Consider the following 23,892-nt stretch of genomic DNA (forward strand, 5'->3'; position numbering starts at 1 on the left):
TTATAGATGGGTTCTGTTTTAATGTACCCAAGTGTACCTAAAATAAGAGTTTAATGTACAGGTTTGTGGCTCTTATTTTTTGTTTATTAATTACCCACTTGTAAACTTATGTTCATTGTTCTTTTTTATAAATATAGTATTGGTATTTAATCTATATTCATTGACTCGAATCGAGAATCGAGCATAAAAATCGATCCAAGAATCTGAATCGAAATCTAATCAATCTGGAACATCTGAATCAATACCCAGCCCTATTCCCCACGGTGTTTGGTGCCAAAACATACTGCCGAAACATACAGAAATGAGCACAAATTGACCGCTGTAACTGAGGCTTTTGGCGATTATCCAAATGCCTCACCTCTTATTGTAATCCAGACTTGTTTTTCACGTAATTTTGCAGCCCTAATAACAAGTGTCCTTGGATTATAAAGCAACAACATGCAATCTTTGTTGGAGAAGCGTTTATAAACTCTGTGTCTTGAGCAGCACAAGCACAGTACTGTAGGCCACCATTGTTTTTTGGTTATACTCGCAAATTAACACATACGCATGACGTCACCGTTATGACACATTAACATTTACGTATAGTTTACCTGGAGAAGACAAGGCATTATCATCAAAAACGTGCACTTTTAAACCCACCTTAAAAAGATATATCTTTTTAGGACCCCAAAATGCTGTTGATGTGTAATCGAACAGCCAAAACGCAGGAAAGCGTTCCCATTTACACTTGCAATCGTTATTGTGTAAACGGTCCCTAAGAGAGTTACATAAGCAAGACAAAAATCTTCAGTCTATTAATTGAGGGCTTGGTAATATCACCAAATATATGAATTTAATTGCATTTTTTTTATTGCAGTCTGCAGTCTGGTGCATTTGATTATATTACCTTTTTGAGATTGGACAAGATGTTTATGGAAAGTGCATTTTACATTTCTCGTGGCGTGTGTCACCAGAAAATGTTGTTCTGTTAACATCTAGTGCAGTACATGTGTATCATTTAGCATTTTAAACTAAGGGAAACAGGCAAGCATTAAGTGCATAGCAATTAAAAGTTTGGCACAGATGATTTTTTTTCTCAATCTCTGTGAAATTCAGAAAGCAAGCAAGGCTTTAGTAAGACAGCTGGGTAAGCTACTGTAATGATGCAGTTTCATCTTAAGCAACCAAATGTTAAAATGGCTCCAAACTAGCCACTTTCATTCATGACAAAGTAGATGGCAAAATGACATTTCCCACATAAGGATCAAAGCTCAGCATGTTGAATGCTTGTGTGTTACCTGCTAGCTTACATCACATTACAAATGGACAATTGTGTCATTTCAAATAATGGAGGGAAACTATTTGCGTCATTTTGTAGAATAATGTTTGGTCTTCTGTTGAATTATAGAGAGAGCTGTGGTACTTACAGACCCAAGCTATATCCGTCCATTGAGGTTTGCTTTTCTCCTGCTGTATTTAAAGGACTAGTATGTTTGTAAGTGGCTTATTATGCAGCTGAATTACACACGCACTGTTGGTTAGCAGTTTGTTAACCTCTGAAGTTTCTACTGCTACTTTTAGAAAGCAAAAAAAAAAACAAGAAAGAAATGAGAGCACTTCTATACAAACTGTACTGATGTACAAACTATACACACAGTTTACATGAGGTGAATGAGTAAATAATAATCAACTTTTATCTTATAAACATATGGTAAAAACTATATGGCTGAATCCTGCATAAACCCATAGGATAATGAAAGGCTGTGTCAGGTAATGCTAATGCTCTGTTTTTACACCTCACTCGTGACTGTGCTGTCACAGCTTGTTTGAAGCTTATTCTGTCAATGTAATTCAGTGCCATTACAGTCAAGGCACAAATAAGGGTTCACAGACTAAGTGTATCAGACAAAGGAGAGCTTTCACAGTCTTCCTCTATAAACCTGGGAGCTAACAGTGAAGTCAGGAGAGCAGTCACGGGCTGCGGCTGGGGTTGCTAATTGTTTCTCCTGTTTCTCCCCTTTATTGTCACCAAAGTTCTTTGTTTTCATAAGAAATGGGAATATTCTAAAGATCTTTTGTATCTTGTCTCAGATGTATTCTGTCAAACAGTAGCATTACCAGAGATGACTGGTTTTCATGAGAATGCTTTTTCATAGTAATGCTGATTATGGGAATCTTATAAACTGTGTGTGTACATGAAGACAAATTAGCCTTAATACATTTTTATAAACGATGTGTTTTGACAGGGCGATTTATAACTTCCATTTTAAAGGGACATTCCACTTTTTTTGAAAATACACTCCTTTTCCAGCTCCTCTAAAGTTAAACATTTGATTTTTACCGTTTTGGAATCCATTCAGCTGAGCTCGGGGTCTGGCGGTACCACTTTTAGCATAGCTTAACATTATTCATTGAATCTGATTAGACCATTAGCATCGCGCTAAAAATAACCAAAGAGCTTTGACATTTTTCTTATTTAAAATTTATACCTATGTGAGTATGCGTATAAGGTAAGCGGGGTTCCAAAAACTGGCGTTGCGCGTACAGTACGTGCACATTCTTCTGATGACCAAATTTGAACCCACTGGACCCTCCTGTAGGCATAAAAAGTGGGCCATACTTCAGCATTTACTGTCAAAACCTTCTCCATTGACTTCTATTGTCCTTAACAGTGGTAAATTGCATTGTGGGTAATGGATATCAATGATTATACACAGTGAAATTATGATGAGGTGACTTTGTAGCGATTTTAGCCTTGTGGTGTGTTTCCTTTAGCTTTGCAGACTCCCCTCTGTGTGGCCTTTAATCAAATATATTTCCTAATGCCAAATTTGCATCTTTCTGCTTTGCCCGTTATCTGCCTGTAACACAATAGCCGCCTGTTCCGCCTTTAACCAAAACCGTTTTAGGGCAGCTTGACTTCAAATTGCGACTGAATTTTTTGAGAGCCACAGGTTTATGGTGGTTTGTGTAGATTGCATCAAAGAAAGACCAAACATAATTTCAAACGTTTCATCACTAAAATGATGAAACAATACAGTTTACTAACACTACTGTTAAAAAGCTATAAATGTTTTTCAAATAAAGCTTTAATTTAGCATTTTTTAATGACTTTAAAAACCCTTAATAATGATCTTCGCATTAAATAATAACTAATGAGCATCTTCATTAAACACTGTTATATTTTAAGTGCAGTTACCGCATATATATCTAAGTTGAAATTAATAACTTTACACTTCAATAATTTTACACAAGTAGCTTTTTTGTTCCCTTGCATTTTTATGACATTGATGGGATGTTTTGTTTGAGGGAAATGACTAAAGAGCTTTGCCGAAATCTTTTTGCAGTGCCTTTCTATTTTTTACTAAGATTTTTAATGTTTAATTTTTATAGTCGTATCAAATAATATTATCATATATAGGGATGCAACGATTAACCGGTTTCACTATTAACCGCGCTTTTAAATGTCACGGTTAAGTAACCGTAAAGCCTTCGCTACACCGCGTGTTTTTGTTTCACGCACGCATACACAAACCAGATCCACGAACCACCAAGAGGCGCGTGCGGCATGCGACATGCTCGTTAGCGCACTGTATGACAAAGCTCCGCATTCAAAAGAATATGTGCGCGTGACACGTCTCTTGGTTGTTCGTGTGTGTGTGTGGGTGTGTGGGTGTGTGTGTGTGTGTGTGTGTGTGTGTGTGTGTGTGTGTGTGTGCGTGCGTGCCTGCACGGGTGCGTGAAAGAGCCACACTCCAATCGGTCTGTGCAGCATTAAAAACCTCCTCCTCGGGGATCAAATCCGGGCGGGGCTCCTGGTGGTCTGACTGCATTTAATAACATTGAATTATTTTAACGCGTTAATGATTTATGAATTAATAGCATGAGTTAACACGTTAATGCTGCCAGTCCAAAATGACTCGCAGTACCCAGTCCAGGATGACCCTGTGTTATTATTCGTTTTGAGAGGCTCTTATCATTTTACTAATACTTTAAACAAATCAAAATAATATACATTTATTCAGTCCAAATATAAAATTACATTTATTCCAAAGATCATTAAAATGAATAGCCTACAGGTTTCAAAAGGCACCTATACTGTTTAAGTCAAAGCCTGCTAGGTTATTATTATTATCATTTGTCCAAGAATTGGACAAAAAATACACAAACTGAAAATACAAAAGAATTTAGCAGTTGTTCAAAAATTTATCAATGTGATTTTTTTACATTAATGTTGTAAAATAAATGAGTCCGTAATAACCGTACAACCGTGATTATTTATCAGACTATAACCGTACCATCAAAATCTATTATCGTTGCATCCCTAATCATATATAATCATCCAACATATAATCGTACACAAAATGTCAAAGCGAACACTTTAAGCCGCAATTACACTTTAAGTTTGAATTAACTCAATTTCAATTTTTTTCTCATATGTGGCACAGATCATAGGACCCATTAACGTCCAAGCAGGAAAAAAAGAGTCCATAGATTCCAATATTCTCAGATCAGTTTTAGGCCTCATTGATATGTGGAAAAAATCTGATATGAATCTGATGTATGCATTTGCATCCACAATGTAAGCGAACCATTCGGATATTCCCATGTCAAGATGTACGTCATTGAAAAAACGACATTGGCAGTTGACTTCAAATCAGGTGAAGTTAACTAAGGTTCTCCTTAAAGTACTTAAGTGCTTTGGTTTGGTAGTCTAAAGTTCCTCCAGCTTCAATGCTGCACTTGTGCACATGTGTTTCTATGCAGTTGGCAGGGATGCTTACCTCATCATTAGGGCTGGGCAAAAAAATCGATTTTTCGATTAATCGTTTTTTAAAACATGGTTGATTAAAAATCGATTCTCAAAGAGCTGAATTGATTTTTTTTTCATATTTATTTCCGCAAACATTGAACGGAGGAATGGAAGCATTTTAGATTTCGCAAAGAAGACGTGTTGTGGCTTTTAATTTCTTTTTATTAATTACCCACTTGTAAACTGCTGTTCAGTGTTCTTTTTTATTAATATAGTATGTGTATTAAATCTATATTCATTGAGTTGAATCGAGAATCGAGTATAAAAACCTACATGAGAACCAGAATCGAAAATTTAATCGAGAATCGGAATCGAATCGATAGCTTGTGAATCGAAATCGAATCTATCTGGAACATCTGAATCGATACCCAACCCTACTCATCATCATGGCAGTGGTTTGTAATGAATCGTATGGAGTTTCTTGCCATTTGTTGGACTGGTGTGAACTAGCATTTGGGTACCTAGTCAAACTTTGTATTGTGTGTTACTTTAGACCCTAGCACTCTATGTATAGACGGTTTCAGAGGTAACAACATAAATAAGCGGCTTTCGTGGTCAACACGTAACTTCTGGTAAACTCTGCTAAGAATAAATAACAACAAGGTACTTTAAACGTAGTTTATTTATATAACAAGCTAAATAAACAATATGTAGATTACCTAGGAAACCAAAACATTTGTAATTTTCGACGAGGTATTTGTTCAAGAGTTCAGTTTAGCAACCTAGTCAGACCATTAAACAAACAGAAACCGGAAGTAAAGTTCGGACCAAACGTGTATCGCATCACAGCACGTGCGTCCGATGAAACCGTCTTTATCATATTTGATATTCCATGTTTTAAAGAAGTATTCACAGTTTGAAATCACACCATTTCAAATCATGATTTCAGTTAAAATAGGATTAATCATTTGGTGTTTCCTCTCCCTACCCCACCTTAAATAATACAGAACAAACTCTCTCACCCTTCCCTCATGTGTTTCACTGTTACACAACCCATGCTGCTTTTGATTACACAATAAAGATTACACTACACGCTAAGTATCTTCCAGCACACCAAAACGGCATCCCAGGCAGAGGACACTTCCTGATATTTGCATTCCTGAGGACGATTTATGAGCCACGGGTGGCAATGTATCTCGCGGAGGTCTCTCTTTGCCTTGACCCGTTTGGTTAAAAGCTCTTTCTGTGTCACATCTCGCAGGGATTTCCCCCACCACTGGTTTCTTAAACTAATGTTGCTGACTGTAAATGCCTGGAGTTCCCTGCTTTGCTTTATAGACGAGGTGGTCGGAAAGAACACGGGTGATTTATTGGATAGTAGCAGTCCTCTCGGCTATTGATTCGGTGGCTCAATAATATAGATGAGCGCTCTGCACTGTTGCAGGGATTTAATTTGGCTATGGCGTGAGATAAAACGCATCGATTTGGTGGCACCGTTTCGCCTGATTTGATTGGACGCTGCAGTATCTTTGTTATCTGATTGGCCTTGACACTGCCTTTTGATGATGTACCAATTTGCATACCTTTGCATATTTTATAAAAGGAATGTTAGGCAGACAACTCCCACGTTTTGGAAAAATTTCACCAGCTGATCGAGTCTTCCTCGGTAGGCTTAATGTTACTCAAAACACGCTGCAGTTAAGGAAGAGAAGCACAGAGGTGTTGCATCAATTTTGCAACACCCTCTCGAAATAGACCAAAACCTCACCTCTCGAGGACAAGGTCAAAGTCAAAAACCGTCCCTTTTGCAAGCAAACCACATATTATGAATACAAATGGCAGTTCCTTTTGTTCTCTAATGGGGGAAACATTTTCCAGCTCACTTCTCTGTCCGTAAGGAATGAGGATGTGATCTGGAATGGCTGTTTAGGGCTGTGGGGAAATGGGTCACTTTTCAGAATTAGCCCACTTGTGGTTTCAACGTGGAACTGAAAATATGACGGCGTCCAATGCTGAGCAAACATTTTGATGTTCTGGAAAGATAAAGTGTGTAATTATCCAAAGCAGGATTACGGAAATAGTAACTTCTTCCCATCTCTCAAAAAGGTAGCCCCACCCCAAACTTGCACCATTGGTTGCTGTATGAGCCCGATTGTATTGTTTTAGTAGTGTCGCATAGCCGAGAAAATGTATCATTCCTAAATTTTAAACCTCAGTATTGATTGTATAGATATGATACTCATTGTCAAATGTAGGTCAGTTTTCATTTCATTTCAAGAAAATGTATTAAGTAAAAATCTGTAGGTGTGATCTGACATTCTGGCAGAGACAAATCCATAAATCCAAAATGCCAATCCTTAAAACTGCAAACAGAAATATTTGGTAGTATCCCTCATGTAAACATTTTAGTGGCAGATGCAGCTGCCTGCTTTAGAGTTTTGGTGCAACAGCGCCACCACAGTTTAATGGTCACAATTGGTACTACAACTTGTTATTCAGCCGTGCTGGGCAGTGAAGCCCTTGGTAACCTCTGGCAGCATAATACACACTCAGGTTTCTGCTGACAAAGAGAGCTTTTACCCCCTTACTGCACTGTAAAAATACTTTTTTCTGCACTAGACTGCTCTCTCTCAGGTCCCCTGAGGGCAGAAAAGAAAGCCTTACAATATCCATAACTCTTCCAGTGTCATCATTCTGATGTGATCTTCCTTTATTTCTCAGGCTTGTGTCCTGTTTGCTGACCTCATGGTGTAAGCAAGTGTGAAGATGAGTATTAGCAGCGATGAGGTCAACTTCCTGGTGTATAGATACCTGCAGGAGTCAGGTAGGTACCTCTTACAAACCGGTAACGAAAGAGTTTTGGGGTGGTAATAATCTGTATTTAGCACAATAAAACAGTACAGATATTCACACATTCAGACTGTCGTTTAAGAAGCACCCATTAAACCCTCTACGTAGCCAAGAGCCGGAGAGAAAGCTGATGCCGGCAAGCGTCACACTGAAGTGTTTATCATTCCCTCTGGCAGGGTTTTCCCACTCGGCCTTCACATTCGGCATCGAGAGCCACATCAGTCAGTCCAACATCAACGGCGCCTTAGTGCCCCCTGCTGCACTGATCTCCATCATTCAGAAGGGCCTGCAGTATGTAGAAGCTGAAGTCAGCATTAATGAGGTGAGAACAGGACTTTAACCGAAGGATATGCATTAGGCAAAGACCTTTTAATTATTCATTACTACATTTGCCTATTTGATTATTATTTTGATCAAATTGTAGGGCCTGTAACTGAAACAAAACAGTTACAATCGTGTGTTATTAAGGTTTTAGATGCAACATCAATCATAAATATGCTTATCAACTTTAAAAATGCTTTCCATATTTCAAGACTCTTTTTTTAGTATTTTGGTGACAATTTAAGCTCAATTAGGAAGGTACATGGGAACATGGGAAGGTTGCATGCAAATTTATGCATTGGCTGATGCTTTTATGCAAAGCAATTTACATTCATTATTTGTGTTCCTGGGATCGAACCCACAACCTTTTACGCTTCTAACACATTGCAGTACCAAATTAGCTACAGCATTACTTTTTCTTCAAAAATGAGCAAAATTTTACATTTAATTTGGTTGATTTGTAATGAGGATAAACATTTTTGGGCCAACTGCAGTGTTTTGAAATATTTAGGCTCCCAAAAGCTTAAAACATTACACATTAAAGAGATCCATGTCACGTTAATATTTTTGTAAAATGTACTGCAGTTTATGTTAAGTAAGGGATAATGTATAGGCACGGATGCATACGATTAATTGTAATTAATCTATAGCAGAATAAAAGTTTTTGTTTACATCATATATGTGTGTATAATAACTTTGTATAGATAAATGCACTCATGCATGTATAATTGCAAATAATTACATGTGTATATACATTTGTATTTTTATTAATAATTTATATTATATATTAATATGAATAATTAATTTCTAAATATAGATTTTTTCCTTAAAGGAATAGTCTATCCATTTTCAATATTAAACTATGTTATTACCTTAACTAAGAAGAGTTGATACATACCTCATACATACAATATAGTTCCTCTTTTAAATCCGCTTAGAAAAACGCTACGTTTTATTTTGTACTGTACCACCAAACTTGCTCGTATAACTACTCGTCTTAAATAGGAAAAACGTTGATGTGTTTGGTCACTTCTAACTTTATCTCTGTTTGATACCATTGAATGAATGGGGCTAAGCTAAATGCTATCGAAGTGTCGCAGCGCGCCCCAGCGCTTACGTGTATACGCACTAAGATGATAGAGGGATGTATCAACTCTTTTTAGTTAAGGTAATAGCAGTTTAATATTGAAAATGAGTAGAGTATTCCTTTAAATCTATACATGCATGTGTTCATATTTATATATACATAATTTTTATACACCGTTCACACACATATATGATGCAAACAACATTTTTTATTCTGCTATAGATTAATCACTATTAATTATTATGCATCCTTAGTATGCAGCAGGTTGTTATTGTAGAAATAAGCCCCGACAATGTGATCTTGTATCGTACTGAAGTGGCTTATTTTACGATAACAACCTGCTGAGTGTACGTTATCCTGCTTATAACACATCTATTTATCTCATAAGTAAGGTAAGGAGCATTCAATATTATTTGAAATTTTTATTTGCTCATTTTTTAATGATTGCAGACCTTCAGTGAGGAAAACCCATTTACTTTCGGTTTTAAGATTAGACATTCAAATGTTACGACCACATTATTTGATTTAATCATTTGTAAATATAGTGTCATATACACTGATCTATATAAATGACATAGTTATTTACTGAAAGTTGTACATTTTGCTTTTTAATCAGTTATTTTACATTCATCTTCATTACAGTATCAGATCAGCAGACAGACCGCAGCATATTTATTATTAATGACAAACGTGCTCATTCTGAAATCGAAATAAATAATCATGCTTTGAACCGTTTGTGCATGCAATAATTTGCTAGTTTTGTAATTAGGTTATCTAAACTTACAAGAGACCTAATACTTAGAGAAATAACGCCGACCGTATAGCTGAATTTAAAAAAAACTTTATTTATACGTGTGTCATTAACAGAATGCAGCAGACACACTCACCTTAAGGTTTTTTTTTAATCCATTATCCTGCACGATTAAAACATGAACATTGCAAATAACACCAGAATTAACAATTAATTTACGTACACATTTCCTAAAAATGTATATTGTGTTACTGATACGCTGTAAAGAGGGTAAATTTAGATCATGATTTTAAATGGAAGTCAATGACGCCATAGACATTATATACGTAGACACCTCGTAGACTGAGCTGCCTATTGGAGCTGACGTATCGCGTGGCCGCCATCTTGGATGGGTCTCCAGTGCGCTCTCTTGCATTCATTTCTAATAAGGAATAATCATAACTCCTCTAATGTTTACCGGATTTTCACACGGTTTGAGTTGTTATAAGCGGCAGAGATTTAGTTATGATACAGGACGCTGTCACACATAAAAAAATACTGCTTTCATGCTAAAATACTTTGTATTATGCTCTTTAAGTATGGCATATTGACAGAGGCAGACACTACTTAAGTATTTTACTTTCTACATAAAAGTACATTTTCAATTATCTGTATTTTATCAGTGTTTTTCTTTGGAAAACTTATATTCCAAAGAATATTATCATAATTTTTACTCCACTACATTTCATAATTTCAAGTTTTTGGTTTATATTTAAGTACATTAAACGTCTACTTTTTTTACTTTTACTTAAAAAGTACTTTAGTACGCAATGTTTATGTAATTTTTACGTAATTAGGTATTTTACGTAATTAGGTATTAAATAAATTTGAATATGAACGAATTGAGAATGAATTGGCTGTGAGAATTTTCATTCCTATGGCGGTCGCGCTACTGAAGCGCCATCTAGTGGCTGTTGCTAAAAACGAATCAGAGTTTCCCCTCTTGTTCTTCTATACTCTTTGCTACAGAGCTTTGACGACTCTGTCACAACAAAACCCTCCTGTTTTATAGCAACTTCCCATTGCCTCCTCATGCCTGTATCACTGGGAAACCTTCAAATGTGAAGAAAAAACAGCGAGAGATCATGAGAGAGAGTACCAGTTCCTGCTGAACATTGACATAATATTATAAATAATAACGTAAATAACCAAAATGATTGTTCAATCTTACTTGTGAAATGTAATCTCATGTGATCTGGAATCAATACTGCGCCGGTTATTGCAACCGTAAGATGCACAAAATACGGCCATAGTATGGCTTTCTTTCCGTTAACTCCCATTGACTCTGGTGCTAGCGTACAGTGAGGAGACCCATCCAATATGGCGCCGACGCTTGATGCGTTTCAGCACGTCATGAGGTGTCTACGTATATAATGTCTATGAATGACGCCCTCTGCCGGTTGGGTATAACAAGATGGCCGCTCGAGCTCTGCGCTGGCTTCACCTCACGCTATTACGTTAAGCATTCTATGCGCAATCCAGTCATATATATGACCACTGATCTATATAAGTTATTAAAAGACATATTTATATTTAATTTTGTGTAATATTAAACTATACCTGTCAAAATGATTTGCAGCACCCTGATTATCGTGTGTTATTAGTTTTGAGCGTTTTATCAAAAAAATAAAACCTTGGAATGTTGCGACTGGCCAATCAAAATCTAGCATTTTAGAGCGCCGTGTAATAATATTGATTATTTGAGATCTGTTGTTATTTATAATTCTGTCAACATGCATTCACACATTTATTCCTATCCGCAGGATGGCACACTGTTCGATGGGCGGCCGATTGAGTCTCTGTCATTGATCGATGCGGTGATGCCCGATGTTGTACAGACCCGACAGCAGGCGTACAGAGACAAACTGGCCCAGCAGCAGGCCGCCGCCGCACCCTCCGCGGCAAGCACCAACATGCAGGGTAACGCCAAAAACGGAGAGAACACCGCAAATGGAGAGGAGAACGGTGCTCACGCCTTACCTAGTGAGTCTCATGTTGTGTCTGGAACACTTAAAGGGGCCGTATCATAAAAATATTTTGTTTAAGTGCTATAATTGGGTCCCCAGTGCTTCTATTTACCTAGAAAATGTGTAAAAGAACAACCCAGTAAACTTAGTTTTGGTAAACCATTCTTTGCAAGCAGTGCAAAAATAGGTCATTGAAATTTGGCTCCCCTTGTGATGTCATATTATAATACTACTTCCCCTTAATCTGCACTATCCAACCACGGCACTGCCATTTAGTGCAAGGCAAAATCGAGTTTCAAATTCAACAAATCACCAGTGTTTGCATTTCATCAGCTCATTGGCGTTTTTAAAGGACACACCCAAAAATTTAACATTTTTGCTTACACGTACAAAGTGGCAATTTTAACATGTTATAATAAATTATCTATATGGCATTATCAGCTAAAACCTCACATATGTACTCTGGGGACACCAAAGATTTATTGTACATCTTAAAAAAGTCTTGTGAAATGTCCCCTTTAATCTTTATAAGTGCCCTCACGGCCCCCTATCTGTGCAGATAACCATGCAGACATGATGGAGGTGGATGTGGACGTAGAGATCCCTCAGAATAAAGCCATGGTGCTGAGAGGTCACGAGTCAGAGGTCTTCATCTGTGCCTGGAACCCAGTTAGTGATCTGCTCGCCTCTGGGTCAGTAACACTCTATTCACATTGTATCATTACAACATATACTGTATTAAATACAATTCTCAGTGTCTCTCTCTGTCATGAAATCATTTAAGCCCTTCATCTCTTCTGAGTGATAAATACACAGAGAGAGAAATCAATGGACGTTATTTAATTCAGTCCCGCTGACCCTCCGCAGGTCCGGGGATTCCACGGCACGGATCTGGAATCTGAGTGAAAACAGCAGCAGCTCCTCCACACAGCTCGTCCTCAGGCACTGCATACGGGAAGGCGGCCAAGACGTGCCCAGCAACAAAGACGTCACATCGCTAGACTGGAACGTGAGTTCTGCTAAAACATTCCTGTTTCACATCTATGTCGATTCGGGACTGACATTTCCTGTGTTTTGTTTTTGTTTGTCAGAGTGAAGGTACGCTATTAGCCACAGGCTCTTATGACGGCTTCGCAAGAATATGGACAAAAGATGGTAAGCGAACAGGTTTTGAATGTTGTAGCGTTCTGCTCTAACATGCTCTCCTTCGCGTCATCTCATCAGACATATAATTGTGTTTATTCACAGGTAATCTGGCGAGTACACTGGGTCAACATAAAGGTCCGATATTTGCGTTAAAATGGAACAAAAAAGGAAACTTCATACTCAGTGCTGGTGTTGATAAGGTGAGAGAGGTTGAAATATTATCAGATTTTTGCTGCCTGTCATGAGTTCAGGTCACTTAATTCTTCTTATCTCTTCTTCAGACAACAATCATTTGGGATGCTCACACAGGAGAGGCCAAACAGCAGTTCCCATTTCATTCAGGTTCATACACATTTCACTTCCTCTTATTCACACTAATATTACACTGATATTTTGAACGAGATTCTTGCTGTACAAAGTTCGCTCAGTCATAGTAAACTAGACATTAGTAAGATGTTTGGTCATTTCTATGGTGAATATGTTTTATTTGCTCCATATGTTAATATTGAGTTCCTATAGATTAGTACTGCATCCTTCATATTTCCAAGGAATTCTGCCACTTATGACGTCATACTCGGAAAAACTTTATACAAACCCAGGAGGAGTGTATTTGGCAAAGAAATGCGCCGTTATACATCCAACTAGTTTTTTGAAATTTGCATGTTTAGCATAAGAATCCAATTCTTTAAAGGGACAGTTTACCCAAAAATGAAAATTACCTCATAAATCATAGATATATCCATGATGGCTTGAAGATGAGTAAATCATATTTTTAGACAAACACCATTATATTAATTAATTCTACAAGTTATATTAGAAAATATCCTGGCCGTTCTAAAGCCGCCGCACACGACCTAAAGACACGATTGTCGGACTTTGCCCCCTAGTGGCAGTCGTAATGAAGTTTTAGTTTAATCGTAACATATGAGAGCAGATCATTCCAGCGCAAGAGCCTTTATTTCAATATTTACCATAGTGGAATTAAAGGAGTATCCCACTTTAAAGGTGGGGTCCATTGACTTTTTATAGTAGGAAAAATACTATGGTAAGTCAATGGGCCCCTTCTTTAAAGGCACACAATGGACCTTTTGGCCACTAGGGGGTGCTAGACATGTATTTTTCACGTCTAGCGCCCCTAGAGCCCACAAGCGCCGCAGCACTGTCGCAAAGGAAAAGAAGACAACTCTTTAGGTCACAAAGTGTGCCTTCCAGCATGTCATGTGTCTCATAATATAATTTCATGGGTTTTATTTTCATCAAATGCCAAAAAAATTGCGTAACGGTGTTCACTTGGTTAAAGTTTATATTTAAAAAAAAATATTGCCCTAAAGGGGAATCCAACCCAGATCACCAGTGTCGTAGGTCCATGACGCCACCCCAGCACCACAATGTCATGTGATACAAGTCTCTCTTTAAACTCTTTAAGTAGCCTCCAATAAAATTCACGTAAAAAAAATTTGTTCGGGCGCCAGACAGGACTTATAAATGCAAGCATTATAACATTACTGACTAGTACAAAAGCATGAGGGCCAAGTCAGCATCGGTCAGAACCCCCTCCTCCTTATTTAGTTCACGCCAGCGAGCGAACGCTGGCCCAATATAATTGATCCTCATCCTTCTTTTTATTCTGTCACTCTCCCGTTTTCCCTTTCTGGTCTCCTCCAACAAAACCTTGGGTTTCTTTTTCTTAGTTGCTGCTTCAGCCATGACAAAAACATCAGGAAAATAAATAGTTGCGCAGCGCTCTCACGTCCGAATTTGACGAAGTGGAGGAAGTGTTGTATGCCGTAAAGCAGATTTTTGTAGTTTTTTGTTTTGTGCTCGGGTTACTACCCGAAACCCCAAGTTTAAAAGTATGAGTAAAAGCGATACAGACCCCGTCAGGCTATGGTGGACATGTCATTCAACCTATTTTAAGTCGATGTATCACAAGGGTCTTGAAAATATATTATGAAGGTTGAAAAACTACAAAGTGTCACTTTAAATTGGACTAGTCCTTTAATAAATGAACGCAAATGAATGAAACAATAAACAGCTATGCATATATGAATGAGAGAACATTTGAAGAGAGAATATTTTTTGAGAGAACATATGGAGACAAGATTAAAATAACTTATACCATGGTCTGTTTAAATAGTCGATTCTGATTGGCTGGAAGGTGTGCATTAAAACCGTTTAACGCACAGGTAGTTCCAGTCAGTTTGATTAAAGTTAGAAATTAATCCACTACTTTAAACATTGGTAACCATAGTAACACAGTTACACTTGCAGAGAGAGCGAGAGAGAGATTTCCAACTGTTTGATTTTTGTTTTCATTTAATTTAATCCATTTCAATAAATGTAATGTGTCTTTATATAGTAATCGTGGTTAGAGACGTCGGTTTTATTTCACACTTTACATAATTCATTTAAATAAATGATTAGTTCAAATAAAGATTGCCTTGTCACTGTCAGTGTTGACTGTCATTCATAAATTATTTAATGAATTTAAATAAATATGATAATTCATTTAAATAAATTCAATACAATGGCACTACTTTATTTAAAGCGGACGGAGTGCGAGCCTTAACTTAAGAAGATGACCGTCATTTTTTACCTGTCGGTTAAAATTACACTGTAAACATTAATTACAGCTTTAACTTGGCAAATAACCAAGGTATAAGCGGGATAATCCACGGCTAGCCATGCATTAAAGGGTTTTAATGCACTTCGCAGAGTCAACCACCCTCCGCTACGCGTCGGGTGGTTCTTCGCCTCTACGTCGTGCATTAAAACCCTTTAATGCATGGCTGGCCGTGGATTATCCCTTACGTATACATATGAAATTAATAATATATTACTTCTCAGTAATCAATTTTTTAAGGATTCAAATGTTACTGATAAAGTTAAACAAAAAGGATTAATAATTTTTACCTCACACAAAGTTTTTGATTGGAGTACACTGAAAAACATCACATCCGGTTGGCATATTGCATGCGGTGTAGGCGCACAAGTAAAAATTTTTTTCCAATGCTCAAAACGGATACAAAAATTACGCATCTGCAGATGGTCGGCACCTCACACTGCTCCTTGCGATTCTCCATAGGAAATGAATTACTTCCGGTTTATCTGCCGTCTTTTGTCGTGTGCAGAGGAAAGGCGGCTTAAGCTTTATAATGGAAGTACATGGTGCTTCTTATTTAAAGGCTACAAAATCCATCCATCCTTCACAGAAGTGATCCTCCTGAGGGCAATCAATCATTGCGATTTTGTAAGAAAATTTTAAAATTTAAAACTTTACAAACTATGATAACTAGCATCCGGTAACGATTGATGTGCTTCTAAGGATGGGTGCACTTTTTGAGTGAACTATCCCTTTAACAGTGTAAATAAGTCTGAATGCATGAAATGGCATTTGACATCCCCTTTACTTGGTAATGTTTAAGTCTCTTAGTGCTTGAGTATTTGAACTGGATTTTTTCACAAAACTGTTAATAAAAGTCTGGATGGAGTCTTACTAATGTGCAAAGTTAGCAAAAATTATCAAATTAATTTATCGAAATAAAATACTATTGATATAAAACAACTATTGATTCTCCCTGTGTCAGCGTGGGTTTACTCCGGGTACTCCGGTGTCCTCACACAGGCCAAAAACATTCAAATTGGAGATACTAAATTGTCCCTTCCCCAACCTGTGTATGGATCAGCTTGTCTGAATAAAACTTGTATATGGATTAACTTGTTCTCGCCATTAATATATAGCCGTAGATGCAGGAATGGCGTAAAGAAATAAAGGAAGAAGAACAAGAATTGGAAGTCAAAATAGTCATCTTACATATCATAAATGTGCAAATAATTGTCTTTACCGTCTACAGCACCGGCTCTGGATGTGGACTGGCAGAGCAACAACACGTTCGCCTCCTGTAGCACAGATATGTGCATCCATGTGTGCAAACTGGGCCAGGACCGGCCCATCAAGACATTCCAAGGACACACAGTAAGAATTCTCTGCTTATCCCATCTTCCTGCTGTTTCCTACAACTCCGGTCTGCCAGAGATCAGAACACCAACCCCTCATCTCTTTGTCTGTCTTTCCCTCTCTCCAGAACGAAGTTAATGCAATCAAATGGGATCCGACAGGCAACCTGCTGGCATCGTGTTCTGATGACATGACTCTGAAGGTAAAGTCACATGCCATCTGTCAGTGGGACTGCGCTGTAATTAAATGTCTCTGGAATCTTTCGTGTCACGCTCCAGGGATCTAAAATGTCGTTCGTTCTGATCTTCTAGATCTGGAGTATGAAACAGGACACTTGCGTTCACGATTTACAAGCTCACAGCAAAGAAATCTACACTATCAAATGGAGCCCGACAGGGCCAGGAACCAACAACCCCAACGCCAATCTTATGCTGGCCAGGTAGAGTCCCAACACACCATCTGTTAACATGAATTCGCCATGTGAAGAATTGGAACGTCTGAACATGCAACTACCAGACGTAGTTGTAGTACTGTATTTAATATCTATGTAGTACTCTCATATGTGCATCAAACTGTCATGTTAACATAGAAACAGTGCAGAAAATATTAGGTTATTACCATGCAAAGTTTGTCAGTAAACAAAGGTGCTAGCGCCCCCTTGTGTCTGCTTTGAAATCAAGCAAAAACTAAACTTGCAGATATTAAAATGACTGCATTTTCTGCTGTTTAATTTCATCCACCGTGATTTATGTGCATAGTCATGTTTAAATAAAATTCAACAATCTTTTCTCTGACACCTCTAGTGCTTCCTTTGACTCCACTGTTCGGCTTTGGGACGTAGATCGAGGCATCTGCATCCACACACTAACCAAACACCAGGAGCCCGTGTACAGCGTGGCCTTCAGCCCTGACGGACGCCATCTAGCCAGCGGCTCTTTCGACAAATGTGTCCATATCTGGAACACACAGGTAAGACCTGTCTGGTGCTACATTCGCTCGTCTGTCAGTACATGCCAACATTAGGTTATTAGGCATGAGTCGGTATGATATTTTGGCAGTATGGTAACCTTAAGGAAAAATTCCATGGTAACACGGTGTTGCAGTATTGCCAAATATACAACTTTTCAACTGGAAACAATCCAACCATTTTATTTTTAAGCAACATACAACATACATGTCAGATAAAAAATAAAGCCTTCAAATTATAATATTTTAAAAAAATATTTATTGTTTTTTATTATTTTTTTGTTATATAAAAAATGTAAACATCATATTTTATTTATTTTTAAATTAACAACTTGGAAATGGTGTCACGGTAAAAAAAAAAACGTGGTTTTGAAACCTAAGAAATCCATCCTTTAAAATGCTTCCTGGACCTGTAGTACAGCAGATGGTATTAATGCCTGTGTCCTGTGTTCTTTTTTACAATGTCTCTACACTAAATCTGTCTTATAAAGTTGCATAACGTTCATTATTTGAGCTCATTATTGGTCTTATTTTTACAGACTGGTGCTTTAGTCCATAGCTACAGAGGAACAGGGGGCATTTTTGAAGTTTGCTGGAACGCAGCAGGAGACAAAGTAGGAGCAAGTGCGTCGGACGGCTCTGTAAGTTCAAGTTTCTTAGTGTCTATTTTTCATTTTTCCTCATTCTGGTTCTCGAATCTGATTGGCTCATAGTTTAGATGGTTTACGTATCATTCAGCCTCTGCTGATTTTAGTGTCTGTGAGCGAGGCGTGAACCACATGCCAGGAAAAAGCTGCCAACAGAGCGCATGGTCACACGATCACACATTCAGTTGCACAAACAAACGCTGTTTTTAAAGACTTTCCGTGTCTCAATCAGTTCCCTAGTTTCCTAGGTCGTATATCTGTGGATGAATTTATCATCCCTATGCCCTTCGAAGATCAGAGATATTGAGTTGTGAGATTGTGTCTCATAGCGTGGCTGTTAAAAAATACTTGGCGAATAGTGGAATTAAAATTAAAAATCAGATATGAACATCCTGTGATTTGCGAGCGTGTTGTTAATTTTAAGGTAAAATGTGGATGTCGAATGACTTTTGTAAGCTTTTATTTAGTTTCTACCACTTTTAAATACTTGCTTTTGTTTTGTTTCACAGGTTTGTGTATTAGATCTGCGGAAATAGCGCTGCTTGCTGGAAGCCATGGACCGACTATGAATGTGTACATAGCCAAAATGACTGTCCCTGACCCTCAAACTGCTACAGTCCCCAGTGAACCATGGCCAGCCACTACATACGAACATACAAAACAAGCACCCTAATGCAACAGGATGCGATACCAACCAGAGACATTTAAATGACTTGTAAGTGACACAGGTGGAATAAAAAACAATATAAAAACAGAAGAATGACAACAGGACTGGTATATGTACCAAATTTGGAAGATATTTTACTATTTGTTCTTCAAAACCAATCTCATCAAAATAAACGAGCGATCGGATTTTAATATTTGTTGGTAGTTCCGTTTCAATGTGCAGACATATCAGCCTTTTCTTTTCTTACCCCTCCTTTCTTTCTTTCTTTCTTTCACACACTTTTGTTTGGCTCACAGCTGCATGATTCCAGGATTCATGTTTTCCTTCGATCAATACAGTTATTTAGCGCCTTTTGCTACTGGACGTTTTGTGATTTCAACAGTGTGGGGACATGAATAGTTTATCTTTTTCTTCTAAAAAAAGTTTTAGTTTTTGACACTGTGGTGTTAGTCATCTGAATTCCCTGGTGTACCCATTTTACGTTGAAAAATGAACCATGCATCCTATTAAATTCATCACAGAAGCCCAGACAATACAAATAGATGCACTAATACTGCTGTATCTAGTTATTAAACATTTTCTTTATCAGTCAAACAAGCTATAACTGACATCAGAGCATCCCAGGACAATTGACGACATGCATTTAAATTGAAATAAAAAGACTTGCTTTAGATCTTCAGTATTTCTAAAGAAACTGTTTGGCAATTGGCTTCTCGTTCTTTTCTTTTTTTAACAACAGCACTTGCAGTATTTTTGGTATTGATTGTTTGTGTGCAAATCCAAAAATATATTTCATTCAAACAAGTGGATAATTTTTAACAAGTTGCTTGTGTTTTGTTTCTTTTGTCTGTCAAAAAACATATTTTATTGGAAAACCTGAAACTTAAAGCAAGTCTTTGTTGGCCAGAACTTTAAAAAAAAATTATTGTATTAAAACAAAGTGTGATGGGAATGCATTCCTATATGGTTGTTTATCAGTTTTGCCATTTAAAAACTAGTCATTTCTAGATCCTCTGCACGGTGTGTAATGTAATATCTGGTCATATGATAATTTTATCATGAAATAAGACATGCTATCATTTACAGTTATTGCATGTAACCGGATGCCAGTGCAAAGAGCCGCATCATTTTAAAATGGTCATACTAATGTACTTTGATTTTTACTTCGTGTCCAAGTTTGGGCATCAGTGAATCTTTGTGTTGTCTCAACCAATGAGAAAATTCACAGGCCCCAGGTGTCCTGTGATAGACGTTTATCCGCTTTATAGTTATTTTTAGGCCATCGTATGACATTTAACCTTGTGTTTTATACAGTGTTTTGAGGTCTGTATAAAACGGTCTTCTTTTAAATCCATCTGAACACTATTTATTACTGTCTACGACAACAGAAAGGTATTTCGGCCCCACTTTGTCCTCTCCTGTCTTTTCTTTGTCCCAGCATCTGCCTGCCCGCAGTTACCTTTATTTCCTCACAGTGTCACTTCTAATCATTATTCTTACTGCGTCTGTGTCCTCTGGACTTTTTGTACTCTATTAAAAGTTTTGTAATTCATATTTCTTTGTAGCTAAAAAAAATGAGAAAAGAAATAAGCAAAAAAAGGAAAAAACAAACAAAAACCCAAAACAAACTATTGGAGGCGGGTTTGAGGGTGTACAGCTTAGACTTTTCGGTTTTGCTCATTCTGAGCCACCATGTGTTCTCGGATGTCCCCACACCTGATCTTTGTTTCCCCAGTCAAATGTTTTTGGTTGCAAAATACCCCTCCTTGCATTGCATTGATCTGTTGTCATTTGAATCAGATCTGGAGTCCAAAATAAAGTATATTTTGATATTAGTCTTGTTTTATTATTCCGATTTGTTTAATGATGTAACTCTACAATGAAGGTTGTTGGTTGGGTGTTGAGGAGGAGGAGGTCTTATTGATGGGGCTACTAAGGATACACAAGACAAGATTCTTTTTTTATAGGTCTGTTTTTTACTCTGCATCATGTTATGAGTTAGTGAAAGTCATTAACCTAACATTGAGTGTGAATGTCAGGAAATCTTTCAGAGCTGGAGCACAATATGTTGTAGTTGTGCCTCAAAAGAGTCATATGGGTTTGGGACAACATGAAGGTAGGTAAACAAAACTGAATTATGGGTTAACCTTACTTTAATAAAAGTTACATAATAAATTGTGACAGAATAAATAGTAGCGTTAACCTTATATTACATATAAATAAAAACAAAAAATCTTGCAGACAAACAAAAGTTCCAGTGGAGTACTGTGTATACATGTGTAATGTAAAGAATCAATTTCAGTTATGTTTTCATTCTTTCCCAGCAAGCAATTTTGTATGGCTGCTTAAGTAAATGTTTTATGTTTACATTCACTATATTACCAAAAGTTTTGAGGCACCCCTCCAAATCATTGAATTTGGGTGTTTCAATCACTTCCAGTGCACAAATCAAGGTCCATAAAAACACGGCTGAGCGACTTTGGTGTGGAGGAACTTGACTGGCCTGCACAGAGTCCTGACCTGAACCCAACAGAACATCTTTGGGAAGAATTAGAGCGGCGAATACGAGCGAGGCCTTCTCGTCCAACATCAGTGTCTGACCTTACAAATGTGCTTTTAGAAGACTGGTCAAAAGTTCCCATAAACCCTAAACCTTGTAGAAAGTATTTCAAGAAGAGTAGAAGCTGTTATTGTTGCCAACTCCATATAAAACCCTATGGATTAAGAGTGGGATGTCATTCAGGTTCATGTGCATAATAAGGCAGGTGTCCCAAAACTTTTGGCAATATAGTGAATATGTGTGTGTACTGTGTATAATAATTATGGATATAAATACACACACATGAATGTGTATATTTTAGAAATATTTGCATGTTTGTATATACATTTATATATATATATATAAATGAGGAGTTTGGTTCCAACAGATGATAAACGGCGTTAAAACGTGACCATCAAAATCTTATAATTTACGTGACAGACACTCAGGCGAAGGAAAAATGCCGACTGTTGCTTTTTTTTCTCGACAGCATCAAGCTTCTGTCATGCTAACACATTGACCCCAGCAGATCTTATGCAGTCAATGAAAATCGTGCAGGACCCAAACATTTTACTGCTGATCACTGTCAAATTTTTTTTTGCAATGACGTCCCAAAGACGACAGCAACAATAACAGTGTTGTTAATATGACAAAGTAAGTGTTTTGATTAAGGCCATTAATGTTTATTTTTTAATCAGTGTATACCAGTAGTCAACTAAATGAATATAAAATGGCAAAGATGAATACACATTTATATATTGATTCAATAGATTTGTAGCATTTTTTTTTTTTTTACTTATCATGGATTTATTGCATTTTGCAGAAAAAATAATCACTTTGTATAGTAAATCTTTGACAATCAAATGATGGATTTGATTTTTTTATGTTATTATAACCTAACGATGCTATGTGAAAGTTTATAACAGAAAATAGTGGTTTTCATCTTGTCACTTTCTTGGTATAGAAAACAAGTTTTTACCCAAATTAATCAAAATGGATTTATTGCCTTTTGGAACCAAACTCTTCAAATATTACATTATTTTTTTTTCTTAAAATTATACATGCATGTGTGTGTATTGATATATATGCATCATTATTAATATACACAGTGCACACACACATATGTAAACACAAAATTTTATTCTGCAAACAATTAGTTTACAATTTTGCATTTAAAAGTCATCTAATAGCCATCCATACACAGCCCAGACATCTAGGCTAAAACAAGGCAAAATGTCGGCTGTCGATAAAAAATTGTATGTCTAACCATAGCCCAAAAGAAAAAAAATCTTCTGAATCACTGTTGGCTTTGCTTACATGATGACATCTCATACATCTTGCATGTTATTTTGGCACAAATGACAATTTAAAAAAAAGTTTATTTTGGCTAAAAGTTGGGCTTACTCATAGCCAGACTATATCAGTTAACCTAGATGGTAAATGTCAGCTATTGTTTGCTGGTTTGTAATTTTAAGTACACAGCCTGTTTATTAAAGCACTAAATATACTCAATAATAGCCCATCATTTAATTTCTTAGAAGCAGCACTTCTGCATGGGAACATTGCTATGTTTTGATTATTTAATCACTGTGTATTGTTGACACAATCAAAATAACCATCCTGTATTGGTTTCTCTGACTAGCAGAAAGCCCATGCAATTTACTGGATTAAATAAATAAAGTGAGTATATCAAATATTTTCAGCATGCTTAAAGGAGAGGCCATTTGACCCAAGAACATCTATAAATCTCCATCTGATCTCCAATGCAAAGTGCTCTCTGCTCATAGTAAATAACTAAATGAGAGGACAGGATTGCCTCGAGCTCTTTCTGTTATCAGTGTCAATATATTGTGCAATACTCTGGCATGGTGGACGTTTCAAAGCTGTGTTTGGTCTGGGTTGGCACAGTGTGGTATAAGCTGACCGTTCCTGAGGGATATCCACAGAAAGTTTGCCCACTTGATACAGTATCAGGTCAGAAATGTATTTCTCTTCGTGCATCTCAAAGGAGAGAAGAGTTGGCGTTGAGCGTTAAAGACATGTTCACTGTGATCTCTAGAACGCTCTGGAAGATGTCGTAAGCAACGGCGAACAAGAAGTAGACGGGCAGCAGCCAGTGAAGGCTGAAAAGTCTCTCGCTCACCATCAAAGGCACGGTGATATGTCTGTAAATAGGAGAGAGGGGTGAAATAGAATATAAATAAGGTAACAGTATGTAC

The 23,892-nt window shown here is 37.2% G+C and overlaps 2 protein-coding genes across 6 annotated transcripts in view; one reads left to right on the forward strand and one right to left on the reverse strand.

Annotated features, from left to right (window-relative positions):
• tbl1xr1a (TBL1X/Y related 1a) overlaps positions 1-20,969 on the forward strand; it is an 87,249-nt gene extending 66,280 nt beyond the window's left edge. For 2 of the 3 annotated variants that reach the window (XM_065241547.2, XM_065241548.1), the window contains 14 exons: positions 7,457-7,559; positions 7,762-7,907; positions 11,547-11,766; positions 12,310-12,442; positions 12,618-12,759; positions 12,842-12,905; positions 12,999-13,096; positions 13,178-13,238; positions 16,751-16,872; positions 16,982-17,056; positions 17,166-17,293; positions 17,658-17,823; positions 18,360-18,461; positions 18,977-20,969. In XM_065241547.2, coding sequence (XP_065097619.1) covers positions 7,502-7,559; positions 7,762-7,907; positions 11,547-11,766; positions 12,310-12,442; positions 12,618-12,759; positions 12,842-12,905; positions 12,999-13,096; positions 13,178-13,238; positions 16,751-16,872; positions 16,982-17,056; positions 17,166-17,293; positions 17,658-17,823; positions 18,360-18,461; positions 18,977-19,003 — 1,542 coding nt within the window. In that variant the 5' untranslated portion in view covers positions 7,457-7,501 and the 3' untranslated portion in view covers positions 19,004-20,969. Of the gene's footprint in view, positions 1-7,456; positions 7,560-7,693; positions 7,908-11,546; positions 11,767-12,309; positions 12,443-12,617; positions 12,760-12,841; positions 12,906-12,998; positions 13,097-13,177; positions 13,239-16,750; positions 16,873-16,981; positions 17,057-17,165; positions 17,294-17,657; positions 17,824-18,359; positions 18,462-18,976 lie in introns of all 3 variants that reach the window. The other variant, XM_065241549.1, reaches the window with a different exon arrangement.
• A 300-nt stretch (positions 20,970-21,269) lies between these two features.
• The window catches only part of LOC135719045 (uncharacterized), a 122,380-nt gene continuing 119,757 nt past the window's right edge, over positions 21,270-23,892 (reverse strand). For 2 of the 3 annotated variants that reach the window (XM_065241552.1, XM_065241551.1), the window contains exon 18: positions 21,270-23,838. In XM_065241552.1, coding sequence (XP_065097624.1) covers positions 23,676-23,838 — 163 coding nt within the window. In that variant the 3' untranslated portion in view covers positions 21,270-23,675. The remainder of the gene's footprint in view (positions 23,839-23,892) is intronic. The other variant, XR_010521002.2, reaches the window with a different exon arrangement.

This window comes from Paramisgurnus dabryanus, chromosome 14, assembly GCF_030506205.2.
Source record: "Paramisgurnus dabryanus chromosome 14, PD_genome_1.1, whole genome shotgun sequence".
Classification (NCBI taxonomy): Eukaryota; Metazoa; Chordata; class Actinopteri; order Cypriniformes; family Cobitidae; genus Paramisgurnus; species Paramisgurnus dabryanus.